Raw genomic sequence first — 27365 nt, 5'->3', positions numbered from 1 at the left:
TCTGCCGCCCTCCTCCCTTCATAGCAGGCATCACGACCCTCTGGCCGCTCCTCACCTGCATATGCAAATTAACCTCCATCTTTGTTAGGTTAATTTGCATACTCACTCTGGCTGTGGGCATAGCGGAGTGATGGTTAATTTGCATGTTTCCCTTTTATTAGGTAAGATGCTCAGAGTCACTGATCATCAGAGAGATGCAAATCAAAACTACAATGAGGTACCACCTCACACCTGCCAGAATGGCTACCACCAACAAATCAGCAAATGGCAAATGCTGGTGAGGATGTGGAGGAAGGGGAACCCTCGTGCACTGCTGGTGGGAATGCAGACTGGTGCAGCCAGTTTGGCTCAGTAGATAGAGTGTTGGCCTGGGGACCAGAGTCCTGGGTTTGATTTCACTCAATAGCACATGTCTGGCTTGATTGCCAGTAGGGGGCGTGCAGGAGGTGGCCAATTAATGATTCTCTCTCATCACTGATGTTTCTATCTCTGTCTCCCTCTCCATTCTTTTCTAAAATCAATAAAAACATATCTTTTAAGAAGTACTGGTCAAACAGTCTCCCTGCTGCTGAACTGGAAGGAAGGAAGGAAGGAAGGAAGGAAGGAAGGAAGGAAGGAAGGAAGGAAGGAAGGAAGGAAGGAAGGAAAGAAGGAAGGGAGAGAAAGAGAGAGAGAGAGAGAAAAAAAATACAGTATGGCGTTTTATCAAAAAATTAAAAATGGAACTGCCATTTGACACAGCAATTCAACTTCTAGGACTATATCCTAAGAGACCCAAAACACCAATTGTAAAGAGTGTATGACCCTATGTTCATGCAGCACAGTTTACAATAGCTGAGATCTGGAAACAGCCCATCAGTGACGAGTGGATAAAAAGCTGTGGTACATTTACACCTCAGAACACTGTGCAGCTGTAAATAAGAGGGATCTCTTACCCTTTGAGACAGCGGAGGGACATGGAGAGCATTATTTAAGCGAAATAAGTCAGTCAGAGAAAGACCAGTATCACATGATCTCACTCACCTGTGGAATCTAATGAACAAAATAAACTGATGAACTATTAATAAATAGATCCAGAGACATGGAAACAGGGAAAGATGAGGAATCTGTTCAATGGGAAGGCAGGGCAGGGTGGAAGTGATCAACCGAACAACTTGGATACATATCTGCATATGCCGTGGACACAGACAGAATAGGGTGGCGAGGCCTGGGGTGGGTGGGCGGGCTAGAAGGGGTCAGAGGGGAGAGGGGGCATATCTAATACTTCCAACAATAAAGAGTTCATTTAAAAAAAAGAAAGAACTGCTCACTGCAGTAAACTGGGGACACAGATGGGAAATTCCTCTTTGCTTAGGTGACGTTTATAGAACTCAAGCAGTGGGGGCCATTGTACTTCGCTCTCAGCTCATCATCGCTTTGCAGCTGAGTGCTGTAGGCACATCAAGGGTTCCACGTGGAATGGTGTGGCAGAGATGCTCCGTTCCATTTGTTTGCTTTCCAGTTGCTGAATCTCTCATAAAAGGCCTGGGTGACCCCCCCCCCCCAGCCCCACATGCTCACAGGTCCCAGAGGGCCTGGGTGAGCCCCACCCCCAGCCCCGCATGTTCACACGTCCCAGAGGGCCTGGGTGAGCCCCACCCCCAGCCCCGCATGTTCACACGTCCCAGAGGGCCTTGGTGAGCCCACACCCCCAGCCCCGCATGCTCACAGGTCCCAGAGGGCCTTGGTGAGCCCACACCCCCAGCCCCGCATGCTCACACGTCCCAGAGGGCCCGGGTGAGGCCCCCCCCCCCCCAGCCCCACATGCTCACACGTCCCAGAGGGCCTGGGTGAGCCCCCCCCCCCCCCGAGCCCTGCATGCTCACACAAGCCAGAGGGCCTGGGTGAGCCCCCCCTCCCCTCAGCCCTGCATGCTCACACGTCCCAGAGGGCCTGGGTGAGCCCCCCCTCCCCCCAGCCCTGCATGCTCACACGTCCCAGAGGGCCTGGGTGAGCCCCCCACCCCCAGCCTCGCATGCTCACACGTCCCAGAGGGCCTGGGTGAGGCCCCCCCAAAAGCCCCGCATGCTCACAGGTCCCAGAGGGCCTGGGTGAGGCCCCCCCCCCGCCCCAGCCCCGCATGCTCACACGTCCCAGAGGGCCTGGGTGAGGCCCCCCCAAAAGCCCCGCATGCTCACACATCCCAGAGGGCCTGGGTGAGCCCCTCCCCTCCCCCCCCCCCGCAGCCTCGCATGCTCACACGTCCTAGAGGGCCTGGGTGAGCCCCCCCTCCCCCCGCAGCCTCGCATGCTCACACGTCCCAGAGGGCCTGGGTGAGCCCCCCCCGCCCCCCAGCCCCACATGCTCACACGTCCCAGAGGGCCTTGGTGAGCCCACACCCCCAGCCCCGCATGCTCACACGTCCCAGAGGGCCTGGGTGAGCCCCTCCCCCCCCAGCCCCGCATGCTCACACGTCCCAGAGGGCCTGGGTGAGCCCACACCCCCAGCCCCACATGCTCACACGTCCCAGAGGACCTGGGTGAGCCCCGCCCCCCCCCCCCCCCCCCCCCAGCCCCGCATGCTCACAGGTCCCAGAGGGCCTGGGTGAGCCCCGCCCCCAGCAGTTCTAATAGCTATCCAGTGTGTGTCCTCAGCTGCACCCCGCCCCACGTCGCCCCCATGGCTGGTGAGGCTGCTGTGCTCGGGAGTGTTTGTAGGAAGCAGCCCCCTGCTCCTGGTGGGGCCCCTCCCAACCCAGTGAGGCCCAAGACCACAGGGCCCAGCACCGCACCGCTGCGCTGCCTGCCCAGGCCTCCGGCAGTGGCTGCATCCAGGCGGCACCCTGCGGCTGATCTGCGCCCCCCCACCCCCCACCTCTGCCCCTGCAGCCCTGTGGGCGTCCGGAGCCTCTCAGCTCCGGGAGCTTGAGGGAATCGGCCTCCCTCTTTTGCCACTTCACCCCACTCCTCCTGGCCTCTGCCCAGCTGCCCAGGCTCAGGCACCCGGGGGCCAAACACCCGCCTCCCCACACCTGCCTCCCCGAGCCCTCCCCAGCCTCCTGCCCCAGGTCCTCCCACGAGGGCTGGGCAGGCCGAGGTGGGGGGGGAGGGGGCAGGCAGGGAGGCGGGGGCTGCTGGGCTTGCTCCCGTTCAGCTCTGAGGACGAGGCACCTGGGAGCCTTTCTTGCGGTGCGACCTTGGCTGCTGCTGAGCTGTGAGGAGCCGGGACCCCGCTCAGGTCCCCCGGTGGGCCGAGAAGGGGCCGCCCGCCGCTGTCCGCCCGGACCGGCGCCCGCGGCTGAGGGGCCTTGCTGGCCACTCAGGACACGCCGGAGCGGAGCCGCAGGGACCCTAGAACAGGCCTGTGTGCTCTGGTTGAGGGGGGTCATCCCTCCAGCCACCCCCTTTGGGAGCAGGGCCGGGGGCAAGAGACGTGCATCTCTGTATCCAGTCGCTTCCACAGGATGGGTCAGGGACTGAGGGTTCTGCCGGGCGGTGGGCTCTGCCTGTGTTGACAGCAGTGACCAGCAGGCCTCCTGGCCTTGGCCGCCTCTCCCCGAGAGGCCCACTGCCCGTGTGAGGAGCCGGCACTGGAAGTGCCACCGCCCCGGACCTGCCAACACCCGCACACCGGACACGCCCGCGCCTCCCTCCGCGGACGGCCCCGCGGGGCGGGGGCAGAGGGCTCCCAGGAGAGGCCCGAGCCGGCCTGCTGGGCGCTGCGGGCGGGACGAAGGCTGCGTGTAGGTTTGCGGAGGAACTGAGCAGCTTGGACGGTTTCAGAGGGAGAACATTTACTACACACGCTCCCGCCCCTGACATCCCCGGAGGAGCGCCCGCGGGCAGCTGCGCTGGGACTGCGCTCCCGGGCCGCGCGGAGCCCTGTCCTCCCGTCCAGCCTCCCGTCCAGCCTGGCTGGGGCCCAGCTCTCTGCTGCCTCAGGCGACGCCCAGGAGCCCGGCTGAGCTGCAGGCACAGGCACTCCCAGCTCAGCCCAGGCCTGGGGACCCCGAAACCAGACCCCCCTTCACTGGCCCGCCTTGAGCGGGACACACGTGGGAACACAGGTGGCCAGCGGATGGGGGGCCCGGGCGGCCCGGGACTGGAGGGCGGCGGGGGCCGGGGCTGTCCGGGCACTGCCGCGGGGGGCCTGCCCGGGGCCCGCTGTGCCCTGTCCCCGGGGCCCGGGGTGAGCAGGCGGCACTGCGGGGGGCCCAGGTGTCCTTGTCCGCGCAGCGGGCCACGGCAGCCAACGCCCTGGTGCGCTCACCGAGGTCTCTGCAGAGAGAGGAGGAGTGAGCTGCAGAGAGAGCCAGGACTCCGTGGGCCCAGCACTGCCCCCTGCTGGGCTCCCAGGTCCCCGGCCCCGGCCTTTAGTGGGCCTGGAACCCACCATCACCCCAAGGTTGGGAGCCCCATTTCTCCTCCTGGAGAGGCCCTGGCACTAGTGTCCTGCCTTGAGCCTCGGGCCCCTCGGCTGTAGTGACTGACGCAAGGAGAGACCAGGCCTCAGGGACCTTGCCTCCGGGCTTTTCCGCGGTGTGGGGCGGGGGTCCCAAGGCTGGGTCAGGAAGGCACCTATCAGTGTGTGAGACCACAGGGTCAGGCTGCCTCCCCGGCCGGGGTCTGGGGCCAGGCCACCTCCTTCTCCAGCTTCTGCTCCCTGTGGCCCCTCCTCCCCAACCCACAACCACCCGGTCCCCAGGCTGACCAGGCCTGAGCCAGGCCCGAGATGTCACCTGGCTCCGCTTTCTCCCAACACCGGCCTCTGCAGGCTGCTCCCTCCCCCAGGGCTGTCTCCCTCCTTCCCCGAAACCCAGGCTCTCCCCACCTGCTCGCTTCATGTGCCGCCTCCTCTGAGAAGCCTTCCTGGCTCTCTGTTCCCTCCCACAGCTAATTCTCAGAAAAGCGCTTGGAAGCAGTAGGAATTACAAAACTCTCTGTTGGCTTTGTGGATACATGAATGAATCAATTAATGAATTAGTGGAGAGGAAAGACAGCTTGGGGGCAAATCCGAGGACTTTGGAGCCAGAACGGCTGAATTAAAACAGCTTCACGCTTAGTAGCTGTGCGTGATTCTGGACAAGTTCCTTGAAATGGGATGAGAGCGGTGCGTACCCTGCGGTTCGGACCGGGAGCTGAGGAGCTGAGACCGTGCGGCCGTCCCCACACCGCCCCTCCCCCCTGCCCGGCCGTATTCATGAAGTAAAAGCAGCTCCAGGGCAAGTCTCGCCTCGCTGATGACAAGCTCCACTGTTAGTGCGAGAGCCGAGAGGGCACTGGGCCTTGGCTAGGACGGCCCTGACCCTGGGCTGCTGTCAGGGTCCCTGCCGGGAGCAGAGGCCGGGGCCTTGTCCTCCATCAGTCTGTGCCATCCTGGCAGGCGCTGCCTTCCTGGTCCCGTTGAGCTGGGCTCAGAGCGGGCCCTGGGGGACCAGGGAGAGCTCGGGGAGGGGCTCTGACCCAGTGCGCCCCCAGCCTCGCTTCTCACTGCCTGCCTGAGCTGCCCTGATTCTGAGTGGCCCCACGTCGCCCTCGGGGGAGGTGGTCACACAGTCCCCGCATGGCTCTGAGCCAGCATCAGGGAGCGAGAACAAGGCCCAGGTCTGAGGACAGGCGTCTGGGCAGGCCCCGGCCCGCACGCCCACCCAGGGAGACCCAGCAGCCCGAGGCCTGCCACCTGGGGCCCGAGAGGGAACAACAGCACTCTGCTAGCCTTCCCAGCTGAGCCAGGACCAGGAGTCCGGTGAACCCCGAGGGGCCGCAGCGGGGCCTGAAGGGAATCTGACTCACAGAGAGGAAAGGCATGAGCAGGACCACCCTATAGCCGGCACCAAAGGAAAGACTGCGCCAGCTCCAGTCAGACTCACTTCCACCTCCACCCAGCACTCAGAGCTCCCAGCACTCACACTCAATGCTCCCAGCACCCACAGTGCTCCTAGCACACACAGTGCTCTCAGCACACACAAACACAGTGCTCCCAGACACACACACAGAGCGCTCCGAGCACTCACACTCAATGCTCCCAGCACACACAGTGCTCCTAGCACACACAGTGCTCCCAGCACACACACACGCAGTGCTCCCAGCACACACAGTGCTCCTAGCACACACAGTGCTCCCAGCACACACACAGAGCGCTCCGAGCACACACACGCAGTGCTCCCAGCACACACAGTGCTCCTAGCACAAACAGTGCTCCCAGCACACACACACAGTGCTCCCAGCACACACAGTGCTCTCAGCACACACACACAGAGCTCTCAGCACACAGTGCTCCCAGCACACACAGTGCTCCCAGCACACACACACAGTGCTCCCAGCACACACACACAGTGCTCCCAGCACACACACACAGTGCTCTCAGCACACACACACAGTGCTCCCAGCACACACACACAGTGCTCTCAGCAGACACACACAGAGCTCCCAGCAGACAGTGCTCCCAGCACACACAGTGCTCCCAGCACACACAGAGTTCCCAGCACACACACACACACACACACACACAGAGAGCTCCCAGCACACACACACACACACACAGCACAAACACAAAGTGCTCCCAGCACACATAGTGCTCCCAGCACACACAATGCTCCCACCACACACACACAGTGCTCCCAGCACACACACACAGAGCTCCCAGCACACACACACAGTGCTCCCAGCACAAACACAAAGTGCTCCCAGCACACATAGTGCTCCCAGCACATACAGTGCTCCCAGCACACACACACAGTGCTCCCAGCAAACACAGACACACAGTTCTCCCAGCACAGACACACAGCACTCCCAGCACACACACCCAGTGCTCCCAGCACACACACACAGCGCTCCCAGCACACACAGTGCTCCCAGCACACACAGTGCTCTCAGCACACACACACAGTGCTCCCAGCACACACAGTGCTCTCAGCACACACACACAGAGCTCTCAGCACACAGTGCTCCCAGCACACACAGTGCTCCCAGCACACACACACAGTGCTCCCAGCACACACACACAGTGCTCCCAGCACACACACACAGTGCTCTCAGCACACACACACAGTGCTCCCAGCACACACACACAGTGCTCTCAGCAGACACACACAGAGCTCCCAGCAGACAGTGCTCCCAGCACACACAGTGCTCCCAGCACACACAGAGTTCCCAGCACACATACACACACACACACACACAGAGAGCTCCCAGCACACACACACACACACACACAGCACAAACACAAAGTGCTCCCAGCACACACAATGCTCCCACCACACACACACAGTGCTCCCAGCACACACACACAGAGCTCCCAGCACACACACAGAGTGCTCCCAGCACAAACACAAAGTGCTCCCAGCACACATAGTGCTCCCAGCACATACAGTGCTCCCAGCACACACACACAGTGCTCCCAGCAAACACAGACACACAGTTCTCCCAGCACAGACACACAGCACTCCCAGCACACACACCCAGTGCTCCCAGCACACACACACAGCGCTCCCAGCACACACTGTGCTCCCAGCACACACACACAGTGCTCCCAGCACACACACACAGTGCTCCCAGCACACACACACACACACAGTGCTCCCAGCACAAACACAAAGTGCTCCCAGCACACACAATGCTCCCAGCACACACACACAATGCTCCCAGCAAACACAGACACACAGTTCTCCCAGCACAGACACACAGCACTCCCAGCACACACACACAGTGCTCCCAGCACACACACACAGTGCTCCCAGCACACACACACACACAGTGCTCCCAGCACACACACAGCGCTCCCAGCACTCACACACACAGCGCTCCCAGCACACACAGTGCTCCCAGCACTCACACACACAGCACTCCCAGCACACACACACACACAGTGCTCCCAGCACACACAGTGCTCCCAGCACACACACACACACTGTGCTCCCAGCACACACACACAGAGGTCCCAGCACACACAGTGCTCCCAGCACACACACACACACAGTGCTCCCAGCACACACAGTGCTCCCAGCACACACACACACACACACAATGCTCCCAGCACACACACACAGCGCTCCCAGCACACACTGTGCTCCCAGCACACAAACACAGTGCTCTCAGCACACACACACAGTGCTCCCAGCACACACAGTGCTCCCAGCACACACACACACACACAGTGCTCCCAGCACACACACACAGAGGTCCCAGCACACACAGTGCTCCCAGCACACGCGCACACACACAGTGCTCCCAGCACACACACAGTGCTCCTGGCACTCACACACACAGCGCTCCCAGCACACACACAGCGCTCCCGGAACTCACCCACACTGTGCTCCCAGCACACACACACACTGTGCTCCCAGCACACACAGTGCTCCCAGCACACACAGTGCTCCCAGCACACACACATCTTGTGCTCCCAGCACACACAGTGCTCCCAGCACACACACATCTTGTGCTCCCAGCACACACAGTGCTCCCAGCACACACAGTGCTCCCAGCACACACACATCTTGTGCTCCCAGCACACACAGTGCTCCCAGCACACACAGTGCTCCCAGCGCACACACACACATCGCTCCCAGCACACACACACAGCGCTCCTAGCACACACACACACAGCGCTCCCAGCACACACACACACAGAGGTCCCAGCACACACAGTGCTCCCAGCACACACACACACACAGTACTTTCAGCACACACACACAGTGCTCCCAGCACACACACACACAGAGAGCTCCCAGCACACACACACGCACAGCTCCCAGCCCACACAGTGCTCCCAGCACACACACACAGTGCTCCCAGGACACACACACAGTGCTCCCAGGACACACACACACAGTGCTCCCAGCACACAAACACACAGTGCTCCCAGCACACACACAGCGCTCCCAGCACACACAGTGCTCTCAGCACACTCACACACACAGTGCTCCCAGCACACACAGTGCTCTCAGCACACTCACACACACAGTGCTCCCAGCACACACAGTGCTCCCAGCACACACACACACATAGTGCTCCCAGCACACACAGTGCTCCCAGCACACACACACACACACAGTGCTCCCAGCACACAGACACACAGCGCTCCCAGCACACACAGTGCTCCCAGCACACACACACAGCGCTCCCAGCACACACACACACACACACACACACAGCGCTCCCAGCACACACAGTGCTCCCAGCACACACACACTGTGCTCCCAGCACACACACACTGTGCTCCCAGCACACACCCACACTGTGCTCCCAGCACACACACACACTGTGCTCCCAGCACACACCCACACTGTGCTCCAAGCACACACACACACTGTGCTCCCAGCACACACCCACACTGTGCTCCTAGCACACACACACTGTGCTCCCAGCACACACACACACAGAGTGCTCCCAGCAAACAGACACACAGCGCTCCCAGCACACACAGTGCTCCCAGCACACACACACTGTGCTCCCAGCACACACAGTGCTCTCAGCACACACACACAGTGCTCCCAGCACACACAGTGCTCTCAGCACACTCACACACACAGTGCTCCCAGCACACACAGTGCTCTCAGCACACTCACACACACAGTGCTCCCAGCACACACAGTGCTCCCAGCAACACACACACAGTGCTCCCAGCACAAACACACAGAGCTCCCAGCACACACACACAGTGCTCCCAGCACACACACAGAGCTCCCAGCACACACACACACAGTGCTCCCAGCACACACTGTGCTCCCAGCACACACACACACAGTGCTCCCAGCACACACACACACACAGTGCTCCCAGCACACACACAGAGCTCCCAGCAACACACACACAGTGCTCCCAGCACACACACACAGTGCTCCCAGCACACACAGTGCTCCCAGCACACACAGTGCTCTCAGCACACACAGTGCTCTCAGCACACTCACACACACAGTGCTCCCAGCACACACAGTGCTCTCAGCACACTCACAAACAAAGTGCTCCCAGCACACACACACACACAGTATTCCCAGCACACACTGTGCTCCCAGCACACACAATGATCCCAGCACACACACACAGTGCTCCCACCACACACACACAGTGCTCCCAGCACACACAGTGCTCCCAGCACACACACACACAGTGCTCCCAGCAAACACACACAGTGCTCCCAGCACACACACACACACAGTGCTCCCAGCACACACACACACACAGTGCTCCCACCACACACACACAGTGCTCCCAGCACACACAGTGCTCCCAGCACACACACACACAGTGCTCCCAGCACACACACACAGTGCTCCCAGCACACACACACACACAGTGCTCCCAGCACACACAGTGCTCCCAGCACACACACACACACACACACACACACAATGCTCCCAGCACACACACACAGCGCTCCCAGCACACACTGTGCTCCCAGCACACAAACACAGTGCTCTCAGCACACACACACAGTGCTCCCAGCACAAACACACAGAGGTCCCAGCACACACAGTGCTCCCAGCACACGCGCACACACACAGTGCTCCCAGCACACACACAGTGCTCCTGGCACTCACACACACAGCGCTCCCAGCACACACACAGCGCTCCCGGAACTCACCCACACTGTGCTCCCAGCACACACACACACTGTGCTCCCAGCACACACAGTGCTCCCAGCACACACAGTGCTCCCAGCACACACACATCTGTGCTCCAAGCACACACAGTGCTCCCAGCACACACAGTGCTCCCAGCACACACACATCTTGTGCTCCCAGCACACACAGTGCTCCCAGCACACACACACACACAGTACTTTCAGCACACACAGTGCTCCCAGCACACACACATCTTGTGCTCCAAGCACACACAGTGCTCCCAGCACACACAGTGCTCCCAGCACACACACATCTTGTGCTCCCAGCACACACACACTGTGCTCCCAGCACACACCCACACTGTGCTCCCAGCACACACACACACTGTGCTCCCAGCACACACACACACACAGTGCTCCCAGCAAACAGACACACAGCGCTCCCAGCACACACAGTGCTCCCAGCACACACACACTGTGTTCCCAGCACACACAGTGCTCTCAGCACACACACACAGTGCTCCCAGCACACACAGTGCTCTCAGCACACTCACACACACAGTGCTCCCAGCACACACAGTGCTCTCAGCACACACACACAGTGCTCCCAGCACACACACACACACACACACAGCGCTCCCAGCACACACAGTGCTCCCAGCACACACACACTGTGCTCCCAGCACACACACACTGTGCTCCCAGCACACACCCACACTGTGCTCCCAGCACACACACACACTGTGCTCCCAGCACACACACACACTGTGCTCCCAGCACACACACACACACAGTGCTCCCAGCAAACAGACACACAGCGCTCCCAGCACACACAGTGCTCCCAGCACACACACACTGTGTTCCCAGCACACACAGTGCTCTCAGCACACACACACAGTGCTCCCAGCACACACAGTGCTCTCAGCACACTCACACACACAGTGCTCCCAGCACACACAGTGCTCTCAGCACACACACACAGTGCTCCCAGCACACACACACACAGTGCTCCCAGCACACACACATAGTGCTCCCAGCACACACACACAGAGCTCCCAGCACACACACACAGTGCTCCCAGCACACACACAGAGCTCCCAGCACACACACACAGAGCTCCCAGTACACACACAGTGCTCCCAGCACACACACACACAGTGCTCCCAGCACACACACAGAGCTCCCAGCAACACACACACAGTGCTCCCAGCACACACACACAGTGCTCCCAGCACACACACACAGAGCTCCCAGCACACACACACAGTGCTCCCAGCACACACACACAGAGCTCCCAGCACACACACAGTGCTCCCAGCACACACACAGAGCTCCCAGCACACACACACAGTGCTCCCAGCACACATACACACACGCAGTGCTCCCAGCACACACATGCATAGTGCTCCCAGCACACACATGCACAGTGCTCCCAGCACACACATGCATAGTGCTCCCAGCACACACATGCACAGTGCTCCCAGCACACACACACAGGAAAACACCAGCAGGCCTGTCAGCAAAGCAAAAGAAGATGACCGCACCAGGGATGCAGCTGGCAAGCAAGGGCCAGAGGATTGCCCTTTCTCGTGGTCAATGAGGAAATTTGACTGTTGGGAGGGGATCCTTCGAGGGTCCCTGCCAGTCCACCAGGGAAAATGTCTCCACCCACCTGTGCTGGATCCCTGAAGAATCCTATGTAATAAATAGTGGATATGCTAATTTTCCACCATGCCCTCACAAGATGGCGGCACCCACAACTAACACAGAGGGGATATGCTAATTGACCATTGTGACCTCACAAGATGGCAGTACCCATAGCTAGTAAAGAGGGAGTATGTAATTGACCATCCTGTCCTCACAAGATGGCGGCACCACAGCCAACAAAGAGGGAATATGCTAAATGACTGCCACACCCTCACAAGATGGCAGTGCCCACAGCCATAAGATGAAGGCACCCAGTCCCTTCAGCCCGGCCTCATCCAGCCTCAGTCCCCCCCTTCCCCTCAGTCCCACTGGGGGGTAGCAAGTGCCCCAAGCTTCATCCAGCTAGAGTCCCCAGCCCCCTCAACCCCGCAGGGGAGGCAGTTGGGGCTTTAGGGCTGCCAGGGGGAGGCAGTTGGGGATTATCATGCCAGCAGGGGAGCAGTTAGGTATCAATCAGGCAGGCAGGCAGATGAGTGGTTAGGAGCCAGCAGTCCCATATTGTGAGGAGGATGTCTGACTGCCGGCTTAGGACATCCCGGGAGGGGTCCCAGATTGGAGAGGGTGCAGGCTGGGCTGAGGGACACTCCCCCACACACATGAATTTCATGCACCGGGCCTCTAGTTTGGTGATAAGACTATTGAGATTCTTTGGCCTAAACAGCCTATTTCTAGGATCACCCCAAAATGTCATCTCAAAAAAGAGAAACAGCTCTAAGCAGCAACATTGACCCAAACCTGAGCGGTGAGGGGGTCTCGCGAACACTGACCATCGGAGTGGAACTCGGGGCCCACCGGCCGCACAACCACAGCCGCAGAGGCAGCCCGGTGGCCTGGCCACCAGCCCGGTGGCCCAGGTCTGGGACCCTCCGTGGGGCAGGCCCAGGGTCCTCGCAACCCAGGGCAGCCAGCCGGCCCACCCGCCTGCTTCCTCATCTGTGCGGTGGGACAGAGCAGCGCCCGCAGGGCCGCACTACGGGAGACGCCTCGGGCGCCCGGGGGCGGGGGACTCCCCGCAGGGCGCAGCGGGCGGACTCCCAGGGAAGGGGCGGAGCCAGCCCTGCGGGTGGGGACGGGACTGCTGAGGACAGCAGCCTGGACAGGAGACCCACGCCTTGTCTCCGCCTGCCTTTGTGACATTTCCCCAAAATAAAGCTTTAGAGAGGAGAGCCTCGAGGTCGTGGGGACACAAGATAAAACGAGAAGGAAAAACAGACCCATCCTCATTCCTCGCAGGAATAGAAAGACAGAACAACACGGGACTAATCACGCTTCATAAGGCCGCGGGGGAGCTGAGGGGGGAAGCGGCCCGGCCAGACCTGGCCCCTTGCAGAGCCCTTTCTCACCAGCGGCCCACGGAGCCCGTCTGCGTGTGCGTGTGCGTGTGCGTGTGCGTGTGCGTGTGCATGTGCGTGTGTGTGTGCTCGGGCTCTTCAGGGACCGCGGCTCCAAGACGAAGCCGGGAGCCTGCCGCCGGGCCACGTGGGCCTGAGGGTGGCAGAGCGTGCCCACATTCACCAGGCCGACTCCCCGAGTCACAGAGGGCGTGAGAGAACCCTGAGCCCTGTGTGTGCGTGCATGTGCGCGCATGTGTGCCTGTGTGCGCGCCTGTACGCATGTGTGTGTGCGTGTGTATACGCACGTGTGTATGTGCGCGCGCGTGTGTATGTGCGCGAGTGTGCATGTGTGTGTGCGTGCATGTGCGCACTGGAAGGGAGACAGGGAAGGGAGGACAGAGCGAGCCCACAGGGCACGGCCGGCCTGCGGGGCTGGCGAATGGACGGGCTCGGGAGCGCCCTCTCGGTAAGCGCGGGCTCTGCAGGTACAGCCCGGGGAGCCGCAGCAGCCTGTCTCCGCCGCCGTGAGGCCGGAGCCGCACAGCGGGAGGGGCAGCCCGCGCCGCGGTCCCGCTCGCCAGCCCTGACCGACCAACCTGCCCGCCCTGCCCTGCCCACTGCCCGGCCGGTGCCCACGTGGTGAGGCTGCGGTGCTCCCGCTCCTGGCCAGGCTGGCCTCCGGGCCCCGCACTGCTCTTCCCGCCCGGGAGGCCCAGGTAGGCGGCCTGCAGCGTCTCCAAGTCCTCGCCGCGCAGCCACAGCGGGGCCGCCCTGTGGAGCAGACGGAGGCGGTCAGTGCCTGGCTCCGCCCCAGCCTCCTCTGCCAGTGCCCGGCCCCCGCCCCAGCCTCTGCCAGTGCCCAGCCCCCGCCCCAGCCTCTGCCAGTGCTTGGCCCCGCCCCAGCCTCCGCCAGTGCCCGCCCCCCGCCCCAGCCTCCGCCAGTGCCCGCCCCCCGCCCCAGCCTCCGCCAGTGCCCGCCCCCCGCCCCAGCCTCCGCCAGTGCCCAGCCCCGCCCTAGCCTCTGCCAGTGCCCGCCCCCCGCCCCAGCCTCTGCCTCTGCCAGTGCCCGCCCCCCGCCCCAGCCTCTGCCAGTGCCCGCCCCCCACCCCAGCCTCTGCCAGTGCCCGGCCCCCCACCCCAGCCTCTGCCAGTGCCCACCCCCCGCCCCAGCCTCTGCCAGTGCCCAGCCCCCCCACCCCAGCCTCTGCCAGTGCCCAGCCCCCACCCCAGCCTCTGCCTCTGCCAGTGCCCGGCCCCCGCCCCAGCCTCTGCCAGTGCCCGCCCCCCGCCCCAGCCTCTGCCAGTGCCCAGCCCCCCCACCCCAGCCTCTGCCAGTGCCCAGCCCCCACCCCAGCCTCTGCCTCTGCCAGTGCCCGGCCCCCGCCCCAGCCTCTGCCAGTGCCCGCCCCCCGCCCCAGCCTCTGCCAGTGCCCAGCCCCCCCACCCCAGCCTCTGCCAGTGCCCAGCCCCCACCCCAGCCTCTGCCTCTGCCAGTGCCCGCCCCCCGCCCCAGCCTCTGCCAGTGCCCAGCCCCCCACCCCAGCCTCTGCCAGTGCCCGCCCCCCGCCCCAGCCTCTGCCAGTGCCCGGCCCCCGCCCCAGCCTCTGCCAGTGCCCGCCCCCCGCCCCAGCCTCTGCCAGTGCCCGCCCCCCGCCCCAGCCTCTGCCAGTGCCCGGCCCCCACCCCAGCCTCTGCCTCTGCCAGTGCCCGCCACCCCACCCCAGCCTCTGCCTCTGCCAGTGCCCGCCCCCCGCGGGGCCCCGAGGCCTGTGACCCCTCAGCTCTGTGGGGGCGGGTGAGGCGCGGGCTCGGGCCATCGGGACACCCAGACCACAGCCTGCCAGGAGGCCAGGACGGGCTGGGACAGGCGTCAGGGACCTGGCTCAGTGCAGTGAACGGACCAGCGCCTGAACTCTCCCGCAAAGAGGTGCAGTGGCAGCTCTTATGCTACACACACTTCACCTCCATGCTGAGAACTACAGGCAAACTCAGTTCTCACACATCTCCCTCCGCAAACAACTCAGACCTCTGCCCGCTGTTCACGAAAATTATCTCAGCTGTCTTCCTAGCTGGTTTGGTCAGTGGATGGAGGGCCAGCCTGAGGATTGAAGAGTCCTGGGTTCGATTCCAGTCAAGGCATATATCTGGGTTGAGGGCTCGATCCCCAGAAGGGGGCATGCAGGAGGCAGCTGATCAGTGATTCTCTCTCATCATTGATGTTTCTCTTCCTCTCCCTCTCCTTTCCTGTCTGAAATCAATAAAAATATATTTTAAAACATCTCTGTTGTTAAATAATACTTCATTCTCGATGCCACAACCCTTCCATGCTGATACCTGCATGGCCAGTCATGTGACTCTCACATGACAAACAAAGAAAAGACTCCAGTATGAATCAGTTTACTGCTAACCCTCGCATTATTAACATCTCAGGAAATTGTGCTGTGAATAGCTCCGTGTTTTTCTGCTTTTGTTGCTACTTATTATTATTAATATGACAGTAAGTCACCACAGGTCCTAAGGTTAGTGACAAAGTGAAAAGGAAAGTTTCTATAAAAACATTAGAGCTTAAAAGAGAAATAATTGCAGAGTAGGGTAGAAGTGTTTGCACGTCTGATCTGGCTACTGAGTATGTCGTGGCGAAATCAATGACTAGCACAATTTTAAAACATAAAGCGGCCCCAGAAGAGCTGCTGTGGCAAAGGGTGTGGAAGAAGCAGTGCCCACAGGCAACTGAGGAGGCTGAGAGGAATGGGAGGGGGTCTGGAGCAGAAAAATTCACTGGACACTATTCTACCGGAAAACCATTCGTTTACAAGCATCGCTCCCGAGCAGCCCTCCGGGAGCCGAGGGCCCGTTCGCCCACAGGACGGTCACCGGGGAGCTGCACGGGGACGGCCGCCAGGAGGATCAGACACCGCAGGCCTCAGCCCCCCCCCCACCCCCACCCCGGAGCACTCACAGCTCACCGCCGGCCCCACGCCGCCAGCCCAGGCGCTCACAACCGCGGTGCCCCGCGCCAGCCCAGCACAGACCTGACCCACCGTGAGGGCAGCCGCGGTCGGTGGCCCGCTCCTCAGGCCCGGGCACCCTCAGGAGGCCCCGATGGCCGTGGGTGCTGCACCCCTGGCGCGGTGCCGGCCGGCTCCTGGCTCCGGGGTGGTCAGGGCCCCAGCCTCCCTCCCCGGGGTGCTGGCCACCGTGCCTGTGGCAGCGCCTCTGCTCGGTCCTCTTCACGCACTTCAGGAGGCAGCAGGTGAGGAAGGCCATGGACGTGAGCAGGATGACGGCGCAGCTGACGATGGAGGCGATCACGGCCACCCGGAAGCCGAAGGTCTCGGGGGCAGTCACAGCTGGAAGAGACACGACCAGCTCCGGCAGGCCCCGGAGGCCAGCAGGCGCCTGCCCTCAGGAGCCCGTGCCACAGGCGGGCAGGGCAGCTGCTGCCAAGGGGAGGTCTGTGCAAACCCTACAGGAGTGAGGCTGTCAGGGAAGATGGCTCCCAAGTAGGGGAGGGTGGAGCAGGGCTTTGGAGCGTGTGTAGGAGTTCGTGGGGGCACATGGGTGCCAGGAGGCCCTCTGGTTCTCACCCACTGCAGCCTGGGCTCAAGGCCAACCCCAGCAGAGCCACAGCTCAGAGGGGCCCCACTGAGGGCACAGGTGAGCCTGGGACTGCCTCTCTGAGGGCCATGGCAGGAGAAGGCTCCGTTTCCTTGGGTTTGTAACTCTAATCCTAACAGAAACCCTCCTTCTCGAAATTCACCCAACACAGAGCATTTTAAAGGCTCTGAGGAGTCCCTCGGCCCTTTCCAAACTGTCCTGACTACTGAGCCCTTTGTATCACACACACACACGTGGCCTCCTTGAAGACTGCTGTGCAGGCATCACCCTCACTACAAATACAGCCCCCCCGCCCCCCCGGGCTCCAGGGCCAGAGGCATCCTGCCCTCGAGTCCGTTCTAGGATTCTTGGCACGCGGAGTCTTCCATTAGGGCTTGCCACGTGCATGCTCAGAGCCCAAATCCGCGAACAAATGCAGGACAGTACGTGCTCGCTCAGACGGCAAGGTGCCCTCGACATGCAGGCCTAGGCCCTGGAGCAGCTCCTGGGACCTGAATCCACTCCGTGGACATGAAGCCACCAGGGTCACCAGCACCAGGAGCCCACGCAGAGGCCCAGCCGGGACGTGGCATCACGGCACCTTCTCTGCGGGCACCACGCCGTCCACATGACAGCACCAGGCCCTCCGGGGCGCAGGGTCCGGGCCGCCGAGGGAGGGGCCTCACCTGTGCACACAGGGGTCCCTGGAGACCACTCGGCGACGCTCCCCTTCCAGGCGCAGGTGAGGAGGCCGGAGCCCGCCATCTGGTGTCCTGAGGGGCAGTGGAACACCACGACAGTCCCCACGGAGGCCCCGTCGCCGCGGAGCACCTGGAGGGCGCCCCTCGGGGGCGGCTGCAGGCGGGGACACGCGCCTGGGGAGAGAGGGACAGCATGAGCCCCGCTCCGGAGGCGGGCTCTGCAGGAGCCGCGGCTGGGCCGGGCGTGGCTGCCCGGCGGCACGGGAAGCCCTGGTCACCCAGCCCGGACAGGAGTGCAGGCAGAGCGGGGCCGGGAGCCGACGCGGAGCTGGCCCACCTGAGGCACACGCTCCGCGTTCTGAGGCCCAGGGCTGGGGAAGACGCATGCTGGGACCTCGCTCAGCAACAGAAACAATACAATCTTGCCACTTGCAACAACACCGATGGGTCTAGAGAGGATTATGCTAAGTGATATGGCAGATAGAAGAAGACAAATACTATGTGATTTCACTTATATGTGAAATTTAAAAAATAAAACCAACTGCCCTAGCCAGGTTGGCTCAGTGGATAGAGCATCGGCCTGCAGACTGAAGGGTCCCAGGTTTGATTCTGGTCAAGGGCATGGACCTGGGTTGTGAGCACATCCCCAGTGGGGGGTGTGCAGAAGGCAGCTGATCAATGTTTCTCTCTCATCGATGTTTCTAACTCTCTATCCCTCTCCCTTCCTCTCTGTAAAACAAACAAACAAAAATAAATAAATAAATAAATAAATAAATAAATAAACGAATAAAATATATTTTTAAAAAATAAAACAAAAACCAGAAACAGACCTTTACATACAGGCTGGTGGTGGTCATGGAGATGGGGGATGGGTAAAACATTTTTTTTTTTTTTTTAAAGGAGACAACCCGATGATTAAAAAAAATTCTGAGCAGGGGGCTTCTTTAAAAAGAGAGATGTAATACACAGCTGCGGATTAAAAAAAGGGTAGATTTTATAGTTATAGGGAAAAATTAAAAAATAAAACGCATGTGCAAAGCTTGGCACACAGAGAAAAGAAAAGAAAGAACACGCATCAGAGGACAGTGAAAGCAATGACACAAGGATTATCCACGTGCTACGGGCCAAGGCTCCCAGGGTGTGGGCGTCCTCACTGAATGCTGTTCTCGCTACACGTTAGAATGTAGCACAGTATCTGCAGGCCAGCTGTAAACAGGGTGACCTTGGCAGGAGCCCAACGAGAAAAGTGTAGCCAACTGCGAAGGAAGAGTCATTAGCGAACAGTGTATGCTAGCAGTGGCGACTCAGCCTCTCCCCTGCAAACGGCTTTGGGAGTGGACCAGCTCCCCCACGCTGAGAGTAACGACCTTGACAAACAGACAGCTGACCCACCCAGGGGTCTCAGCACGAGCACAGCTCCAGAGGCAGGCTGGGCGGGGAGGAGGGGCAGCATGAAGAGCAACAGAAACAATACAATCTTTGGTTACTCCCTAAAAACTGAAAAACAAACATAAACTCAGATTTAAAAATTAGGAAAAACCCTAGCCAGTCTGGCTCAGTGGGCAGAGCATCGGCCTGTGGACTCAAGGGTCCCAGGTTCTATTCCGGTCAAGGGCATGTACCTTGGTTGCGGGCACATCCCCAGTAGGGGACTTGCAGGAGGCAGCTGATTGATGTTTCTCTCTCATCGATGTTTCTAACTCTCTATCCCTCTCCCTTCCTCTCTGTAAAAAAATCAATAAAATATTTTTTAAAAATAAAAATTAGGAAAAGGTATTTGGAGAATACAGGACAAAGGTTCAGCACCCTTATTCATAGAGATCTCACACATCGATGAATGTGAAGCATCCAAATAAAAAGTGCTTGCTGTGTGGGCTTGCACTTCTCAGAGAGAGCCGGCCGATGCGCTGTAGAAAGTGAAATAGGATGAACTCAAATTCTAAGCAAGGTTACAGGCAGAACTTCCTTTTTTTATTAAAGAGCCAGCCCTATGTACACTTGGTGGTTATCTCGATGCTGGCCTTGAAAAACAGTGCTGTTCTATCCAATTGAGAAGGTGCACCTGGCATGGTATTGAGATTGTGGGCATGTCTGGTCTCTGGCCTGCAAGGTCAGACAGCTGAGTTTATCTTCATCATTCTTCAAACAGGCTAAAGCAAACTAGAAAGCAACATTTTATCTAGGAAGAACAGCAGGAAATTCCAAACAACAGTTTGTTGCAGAATGGGGGTTTTCCTTCTCAGAACCTTTAAAAATAACTGCCTGCCCCTAAAACGGCACAGTGCGGTACTCTTGCGGCTTCCCTGGCCAGATATTTCAATTAATCATTGCCTGCTTTTTTAAAATAAATCATCAGCCTCCGGTGGTCTTATTTTGAACCCAGGGTTCGACCCCATAACAGAAAGCTTGCCTGCAGGAACCAAAGAACTAACGTAATGGGTGCCGATCGTTTCTCAGCTCGGCAGCAGTTCCAGGAGAAGGCCACTCCTCTGGGCCTCGCTGAAGGGACAGACCCCGGCCCTGGACAGAGTTGTGGCGGACGGTGAAGGGCCTTATGCTGTGTGTGCAGCCGAGGACGCCGCCCGAGGACACGCCGCCAACCCGCCGCCCGGCCTCTGCACCGGTGCGTCTCCCAGTGCGGGGCCGTGGGGACCGTGCCGCGGAGAGGTGCGTCTGACAATGGCAGCAAAGCCATCCTTACAGGACAGAGATCGATGGAGTGGCGTCTCAGCCTTTTTTATAAAGAAAAACACTGGGGCAGCCCGTGTGCCGCCTGCCCTGCTCCCGGCGGAGGGCGAGGGCTGTGTCCCGCGCGGAGAGAAGCTGCTGTGGGCGCCCCACAGGCCTCCCAGCCCGCGTGCAAGAGGCTCTTCCTCTGCTTTTCCAGAATGTTCCGATTTCGAGCACTGACTCCCGTCTTGGGCAGAAAGGTAGAGTGGTTCGTCTCGGAGATCGGAGGCTGCCGTGGACACTGAGCGGGAGGCGTCTGCGGGCCCGTGGCCAGGCCGGAGCAGGGGCGGGACAGAGGCCAGTCCCCCTCCCCCCCGGCCGAGGCGGCCTGTCCCGGTGATGCTCGCTGGGCCGCCCTGCACACACACAGGCACAGCTCCTGCTGCCGCCCGGCCCGACACACCCCGCCCCGCTCTCGTGCTCCCTGCCAGCTTGCCTGTGGCCGCCCCCATGTCCACAAACCCTCTATTCTCTACTGGCTTTGGCCCCAAATCTTAGAATTGAACTGCACTCTTTCTCAATCTACCACCAGCCTATCAGCGCACTTGCTTTCCCGACAGAGTGCACACCGGCCATCTGGAGGGGTGGAGGGCCCCAATCCGGCCACCTGGCAGCAGCCAGGGCGGCTCCACTGTGGCACAGGCCCCTTCCGCACGGGTGTGGGGCCACACCGCGGCCAGCTCTCCCGCAGGCCCGGGCTCAGGGGGCCGTGCTGCCCACGCCCCCGGTGACAAGGAGGCCGGGCTCGGCCAGCAGCCTGAGCCCCCCCCCGCCCTGCCCAGGAGCCGGGCTGTGTCAGCGGGGCTGGCTTCTGGAGCCCACAAACAGCACTAGGAACCTGATGGGAGTTTGATGGGTTGCAGCCTATGAGGAAGGTGCCATCTCCACCTTAGGACGGGGAAACTGAGCCACGGCAAGGCTGGATGAAGGCGGAGGCGCCAGCGGCAGGTGCGGGCAGCAGCCTCCTCTGCGTGCTGACCCATCGGCAGCCGCCGCAGGGCACCCGGCCCGCGGGGCTCGCCCACGAGGCCGGGCAGCGGCACTCCCCGCTTTAATGCGGGAGGCCCGGCACAGAGGGGCTGGCACGCCGGTGCCGAGGCAGGGGAGCAGCGCCGGGCAGTGCAGCATCCACGGTTCCCACAGCAGAGCAAGGGCAGACTCGGGCATGCCGCCTGCCACGGAGGGCGGCACTTGCGACAAGACCAGCACTTCACTTCCTAAGACGTGAGGACAGTGACAACAGTGGCCAGCGCTCCGTGGGCTGGGCTCACCCTGTGCACAGGCTGCGGTTGTCCCTTCGGGGCAAGGCCTCGGCCGCAGGCTCGACCCCAGCCTGACGCTCACAGGAGGCACCTGATTGATGTTCCTCTCTCACATCGGTGTTCTCCCTCTCTCACAGCCCTCTCACTCTAAAATAGGGGTGTCGAACTCAATCAGAGAAGGGGCCAAAATCTAAAATCCAGCCTAAATCGCGGGCCGAATGGTTTACTGAACAGTCATAAACTGACAATGTCATAAACTGACAGCGGAGTGCAGTGATGACAGCGCAGTGCGGGCCACATTGCAAGGCCTGGAGGGCTGGATTTGGCCCGCGGGCCGTGTGTTTGACACATGTGCTCTAAAACAATAAGCACATCTCAGGTGAGGATAAAAAACAATCACAGCAACAAAAAAGGTCAAGTTAGAAAAAGAAAAGACAAAGAGCCCCAAACAGGGGTGTAGGATAATTAGCCTGTTAAACGGGGAGCTCCCTTTTTAATTACGCAGCGTACAACGGGCACATGCTCTTTCACTAGGACGTGTCAGTACATCACGCCAGTGGACGTAATTTTATATTATTATTTTTTATTTATACTTAATTAAAATAAATAATATATATATATTTTTGTTTATATATAAAGCACAAAGGAAAATTCAAAATTACAAACAAATAGAAAAGAATACCAACAAAAAAATGGAAACATTGAATTAAAAAATTATAAATTTGCCGAAACCGGTTTGGCTCAGTGGATAGAACGTCGGTCTGCGGACTGAAAGGTCCCGGGTTCGATTCCGGTCAAGGGCATGTACGTTGGCTGCGGGCACATCCCCAGTAGGGGGTGTCGCAGGAGGTGGCTGGTCGATGTTTCTCTCTCATCGACGTTTCTGGCTCTCTATCTCTCTCCCTTCCTCTCTGTAAAAAATCAATAAAATATATTTTTTTAAAAAATTATAAATTTTACAAACAATTATAAAGATTACAAAAAATATATACCATCCCTCTCAGGGCGCAACATATATTTCAAGGATGTATTCATATGTCCTACCTGTTCCTCATAGTGCTTATGTTTGATGTATTTATAGGTTCCGCTCGGTTAACAGGTTAAGAAAATTAAATGAATAGCCTCCAAATCAGAAAGAAAGAAGCAAAACTTCTCTATTACATAACATGGTCTTGTGTCCAGAAAAATCCCCAGGAATCTGCTAAAAATCTATGGGAACTAATAAATGAGCCCAGCAAGGTATCAAGATACAAGATCAATATATGAAACCCAAGGCATTTTTAGTGCAGTGGCCAGGAACTCACTGAAAACAAAATTTAAAAAACAATCCCATTTACAAGAGCATCAAGAAAAATATCTACACTAATAAAAGAGAAACATGCAAATTGACCATCACTCTGCTACGTCCACTAGCCAAGTAGGAAGAAATATGCAAATTAGGAGGACAAAGATGGCAGCTGAATAGCTGCTCCAGGCGTGGACTGGCTGGGGGCAGGATGAGATCCCTCCTATGAGAGGGAGGGCGGGGGGAGGGGGGCAGAGAGATCTATAGCAGCGGCACTCGGCCGCAGCGAAGACAAGACTGCAGCCTCCAGCCGGAGCGAAGGCCTGGGTCCTGGGTGCCAGAGGAAACCCGGTGTTGAAAGTCAAGGGAAGGAAGGCCTATTGCATGAATCTTTTCATCCAATGGGCCTCTGGTATTTCTTATATTTGTAGAAATAAACTTAAGAAAAGCAGCACAAGACGTAAACTCTTAAAACTACAAAACATTGATAAGGAATAAATGGAACTGCCACGTGTTTGGGGTCAGAAGCCTTGGCTGTGAAGAGGGCAGAGCTGGCTCTGCTGAGTCCACACGGGAGCAGAGGCCCCACGGCTGCCTCTGCAGAAACTGACAAGCTGCTCCTAAAATTCACAAGGAAATGAACGCAAAGTCTCAGAATAGCCGCACAAAACCAGACCGGAAAAGAACAAAGCTGCAAGACTCACACTTCCCTGTTTCAGAACTCACACAGAGCTATGGGGCTGGAAACAGGTCCTGCAGACAGGCACATGGCGGGTGGGACAGACGCCACCTCCAGGCCCTCGGCCTCGGACAGGGTGCCAAGACGATGCGATGGGCAGGGTCGGTCCCCAACAATCGTGTGGGACGACACCCACATGCAAAAGAATAAAGTTGGGCCTGTCCTCACAGAAATTAACTGAAAATGAATCAAAGACATAAATATAAAAGCCAAAAGCTTAAAACTCTTAGACGAAAGCATAGGGATAAGTCCTCCTGACCTTGGATTCGGCGATGGTTTCTCAGGTATGATGACAATAGCCAAACAACAAAAGAAAAAATAAACTGGACTTCAGCAAAGTTAAAAATATTTGTACTTCAAAGGACATAACCAAGAAAATGAAAAGGTTTACAGAGTGGCACAAAATATTTGCAAATCATGTAGCTGACAAAGGACTTGTCTCTGGAATGTATAAATCATTACAACCAAATTATAAAAACACAAATCACCCAATTGTAAAATGGCCAAAGCTCTGAATAGACATTTCTCTACAGGTTTACTGAGGACCGCCAATACCCATAAAAAGAAGCCAGCATTGTTAGCTTCAGAGACAGGCAGACAAAGCCGCAGGGAGCCCCGCCAGCGGCTGCCCACGGAAGACAGGTGTACCAGGGACATGCGGGCCCAGAGCGGGAGCGCTGCAGGGGCGGGGCTGCAGGGGCGGGCTGCAGGGGCGGGGTTGCAGGGGCGGGCTGCAGGGGCAGGCTGCAGGGGCAGGGCTGCAGGGGCGGGGTTGCAGGGGCAGGCTGCAGGGGCGGGGCTGCATGGGGCAGGGCTGCAGGGGCGGGGCTGCAGGGGCGGAGGTGCAGGGGCGGGGGTGCAGGGGCGGGTTGCAGGGGCGGGGCTGCAGGGGCGGGCTGCAGGAGTGGGCTGCAGGGGCGGGCTGCAGGGGCGGGACTGCAGGGGCGGGGCTGCAGGGGCGGGGCTGCAGGGGCGGGCTGCAGGGGCGGGGTTGCAGGGGCGGGCTGCAGGGGCGGGGTTGCAGGGGCGGGCTGCAGGGGCGGGCTGCAGGGGCGAGGTTGCAGGGGCGGGTTTGCAGGGGCGGGGCTGCAAGGGCGGGGCTGCAAGGGCGGGGCTGCAGGGGCGGGCTGCAGGGGCGGGGTTGCAGGGGCGGGCTGCAGGGGCGGGGTTGCAGGGGCGGGCTGCAGGGGCGAGGTTGCAGGGGCGGGGCTGCAGGGGCGGGGTTGCAGGGGCGGGGCTGCAGGGGCGGGGTTGCAGGGGCGGGCTGCAGGGGCGGGGTTGCAGGGGCGGGGCTGCAGGGGCGGGCTGCAGGGGCGGGGTTGCAGGGGCGGGGCTGCAGGGGCGGGGTTGCAGGGGCGGGCTGCAGGAGTGGGCTGCAGGGGCGGGCTGCAGGGGCGGGGCTGGGGGCTGCAGGGACAATTTCTCCAGCGGTTACACGGAGCACACCACAGGTCACAGTGACGCCCTCCTAGAAACTTGAGCAGAAGAAACACACGCCCACACACACCTGTGCACAGGCTCTCAGCAGCACTGTTCCCAGTAGCCAAGAGGAGAAATAACCCGACTAAAGTACAACCATCATACAATGGAGTATTATTTACACTAAAAAGGAATGAAGCACTGACATGCTACAAAGTGGAGGAACCTTCAAAACATTATGATCAGCATGAAGCCAGTCACCAAACTGTACGGCCGTTTCTGGGAAATGTCCAGAAAAGGCAAATCCACAGACAGGAAGTAGATTAGCAGTTGCAGGGCAGGGGTGTGTGTGTGGGAACTGACTGTGCTAAGGGATATGGGTCTGTTTTCCGGGGTGATGACAATGTCCTGAAATTGTGAATATTCTAAAGCCACTGAGCTGTACACATTAAATGTACCGTTTAAATGGGTGAATCACATGGTAATTTATACCTTCGTAAGTTATTACAAACACTCAAGGTGAATATAGATGTCAAAGAAATGCACATTTGAAACCAAAAATACAGTTTTGGCCTCTTAGCTTGGTCAAGATTAAAAAGACAAACAGCTCCCCAGATTGGTGCTGGATGAGGGGGAGGGGTACCCCTGGGCGGAGGGCAGGGGCCCCCTCTAGACATGTCCAGGACCCCCGGACCCTCGCCGGCTATGCCCCGCGCTGAGAGGTGCAGTGGCCATGGCAGCCCAGTGTCTGGGCTCTGAGATGACCACAGTGTCTCCACAAGGGCCAAAGCGGGTGAGCGACCTCACCAGCACACCCTCCTTCTTTCCCACGATCCGTGGGCTGGGACATGCGTGTCCTTCCGGCCAGGTGGGCAGGGCGGCCACAGGCAGGCACGTGGCCCTATCCCAGGACCGCCGGCAGGCACCTCTTCCCAGTCCTCCATCCAGAGCTGTGACTTCTATTTTTCCGTAACTAAGTACCTAGTCCCCTTTGGTGTACATTTAAAAACATTTAAGTACAGTTGGTACCCCCTTATGTTGGTTACATTAGTTCCAGATGGATGGTATGTGATTTAGCATTTTGATACAATCGATCACCCACTAATTCCACTGATCACGTCACTGTGCCATCTTATCACAGTATGATTGACCATAGTCCCCTCCCCCTTCCTTCCCCCCTTCTTTCTGTTTCTGCTTGGTTTTTAGATCCCACATATAAGTTTTCACATGGTGTTTGTCTTTCTGACTTATTCCATTTAGCATATTGCCCTCTAGATCCATCCATGTTGTTGCCAATGGCAAGATTTCAATCTTTTTTATTGCTATAAAATATTCCATTGTATGTACATTCCACCTCCTCTTCATCCATTCACCTATCGATGACAACCTAGGTTGCTTCTACAACTTGGCCGTCATAAATGATGCTGCGGTGAGCACAGAGGTGCAGAGAGCCTTTTGAATTAGTGTTTTCATTTTCTTTAGATAAATACTCAGAAGAATTGCTGGGTGGGTTGTATGGTATATCCATTTTTAGTTTTTGAGGAATATCCTGTTTTCCATAGTGGCTTCACCAATTTACCATCCCACCAACAACACACAAGTTCCCTTTCCTCACATCCTCGCCGGCTCTTGTTTGATTTGTTGATGGAGCCACCCTGGCATGTCTCATTGTGCTTTTGATTTGCATCTCCGATTACCATGGCTGCTGCCGTCCGCATGTCCTCTTTAGAGAGGTGTCTATTCAGGTCCTTTGCCCATTTGTCAGATTGATTATTGTTACTGAGTAGTACAAGTTTCTTGTATATTTTGGATATTATCCCCTCATCAAATGTATCGTTTGCAAATGTATTTTCCCATTCAATGGTTGCCTTTCTGTTTGGTTGAAGGTTTTTAGCTGCAAGCACCTTCTTCCTTCTTCCCAGCCCCACGTGGCCCTTGGGGCGGCCGGGGGAGGGAGGTCAGCAAGTGAGAGCCCGGGAGTGTGGCCGTCAGCCAGGCCCACACCAGCCCTGGTGAGGACAGGAGGCAGGGATGGATCCTGCACAACTGGCA

At 58.8% G+C, this 27365-nt stretch overlaps 1 protein-coding gene across 1 annotated transcript in view; it reads right to left on the bottom strand.

Annotated features, from left to right (window-relative positions):
• Positions 1-3784: 3784 nt before the first annotated feature.
• SUSD3 (sushi domain containing 3) overlaps positions 3785-27365 on the bottom strand; it is a 28096-nt gene continuing 4515 nt past the window's right edge. The window contains exons 2-5 of the mRNA XM_084898688.1: positions 17864-18052; positions 16783-16930; positions 14217-14351; positions 3785-4256 (exon numbers count right to left, since the gene is read on the bottom strand). Coding sequence (XP_084754814.1) covers positions 3968-4256; positions 14217-14351; positions 16783-16930; positions 17864-18052 — 761 coding nt within the window. The 3' untranslated portion in view covers positions 3785-3967. The remainder of the gene's footprint in view (positions 4257-14216; positions 14352-16782; positions 16931-17863; positions 18053-27365) is intronic.

Source organism: Pipistrellus hanaki (assembly GCF_964339955.1).
Source record: "Pipistrellus hanaki genome assembly, chromosome: 11".
Lineage (NCBI taxonomy): Eukaryota > Metazoa > Chordata > Mammalia > Chiroptera > Vespertilionidae > Pipistrellus > Pipistrellus hanaki.
The sequence above is the reverse complement of the archived record's forward strand: the minus strand, read 5'-3'. Positions and strand labels throughout refer to the sequence as shown.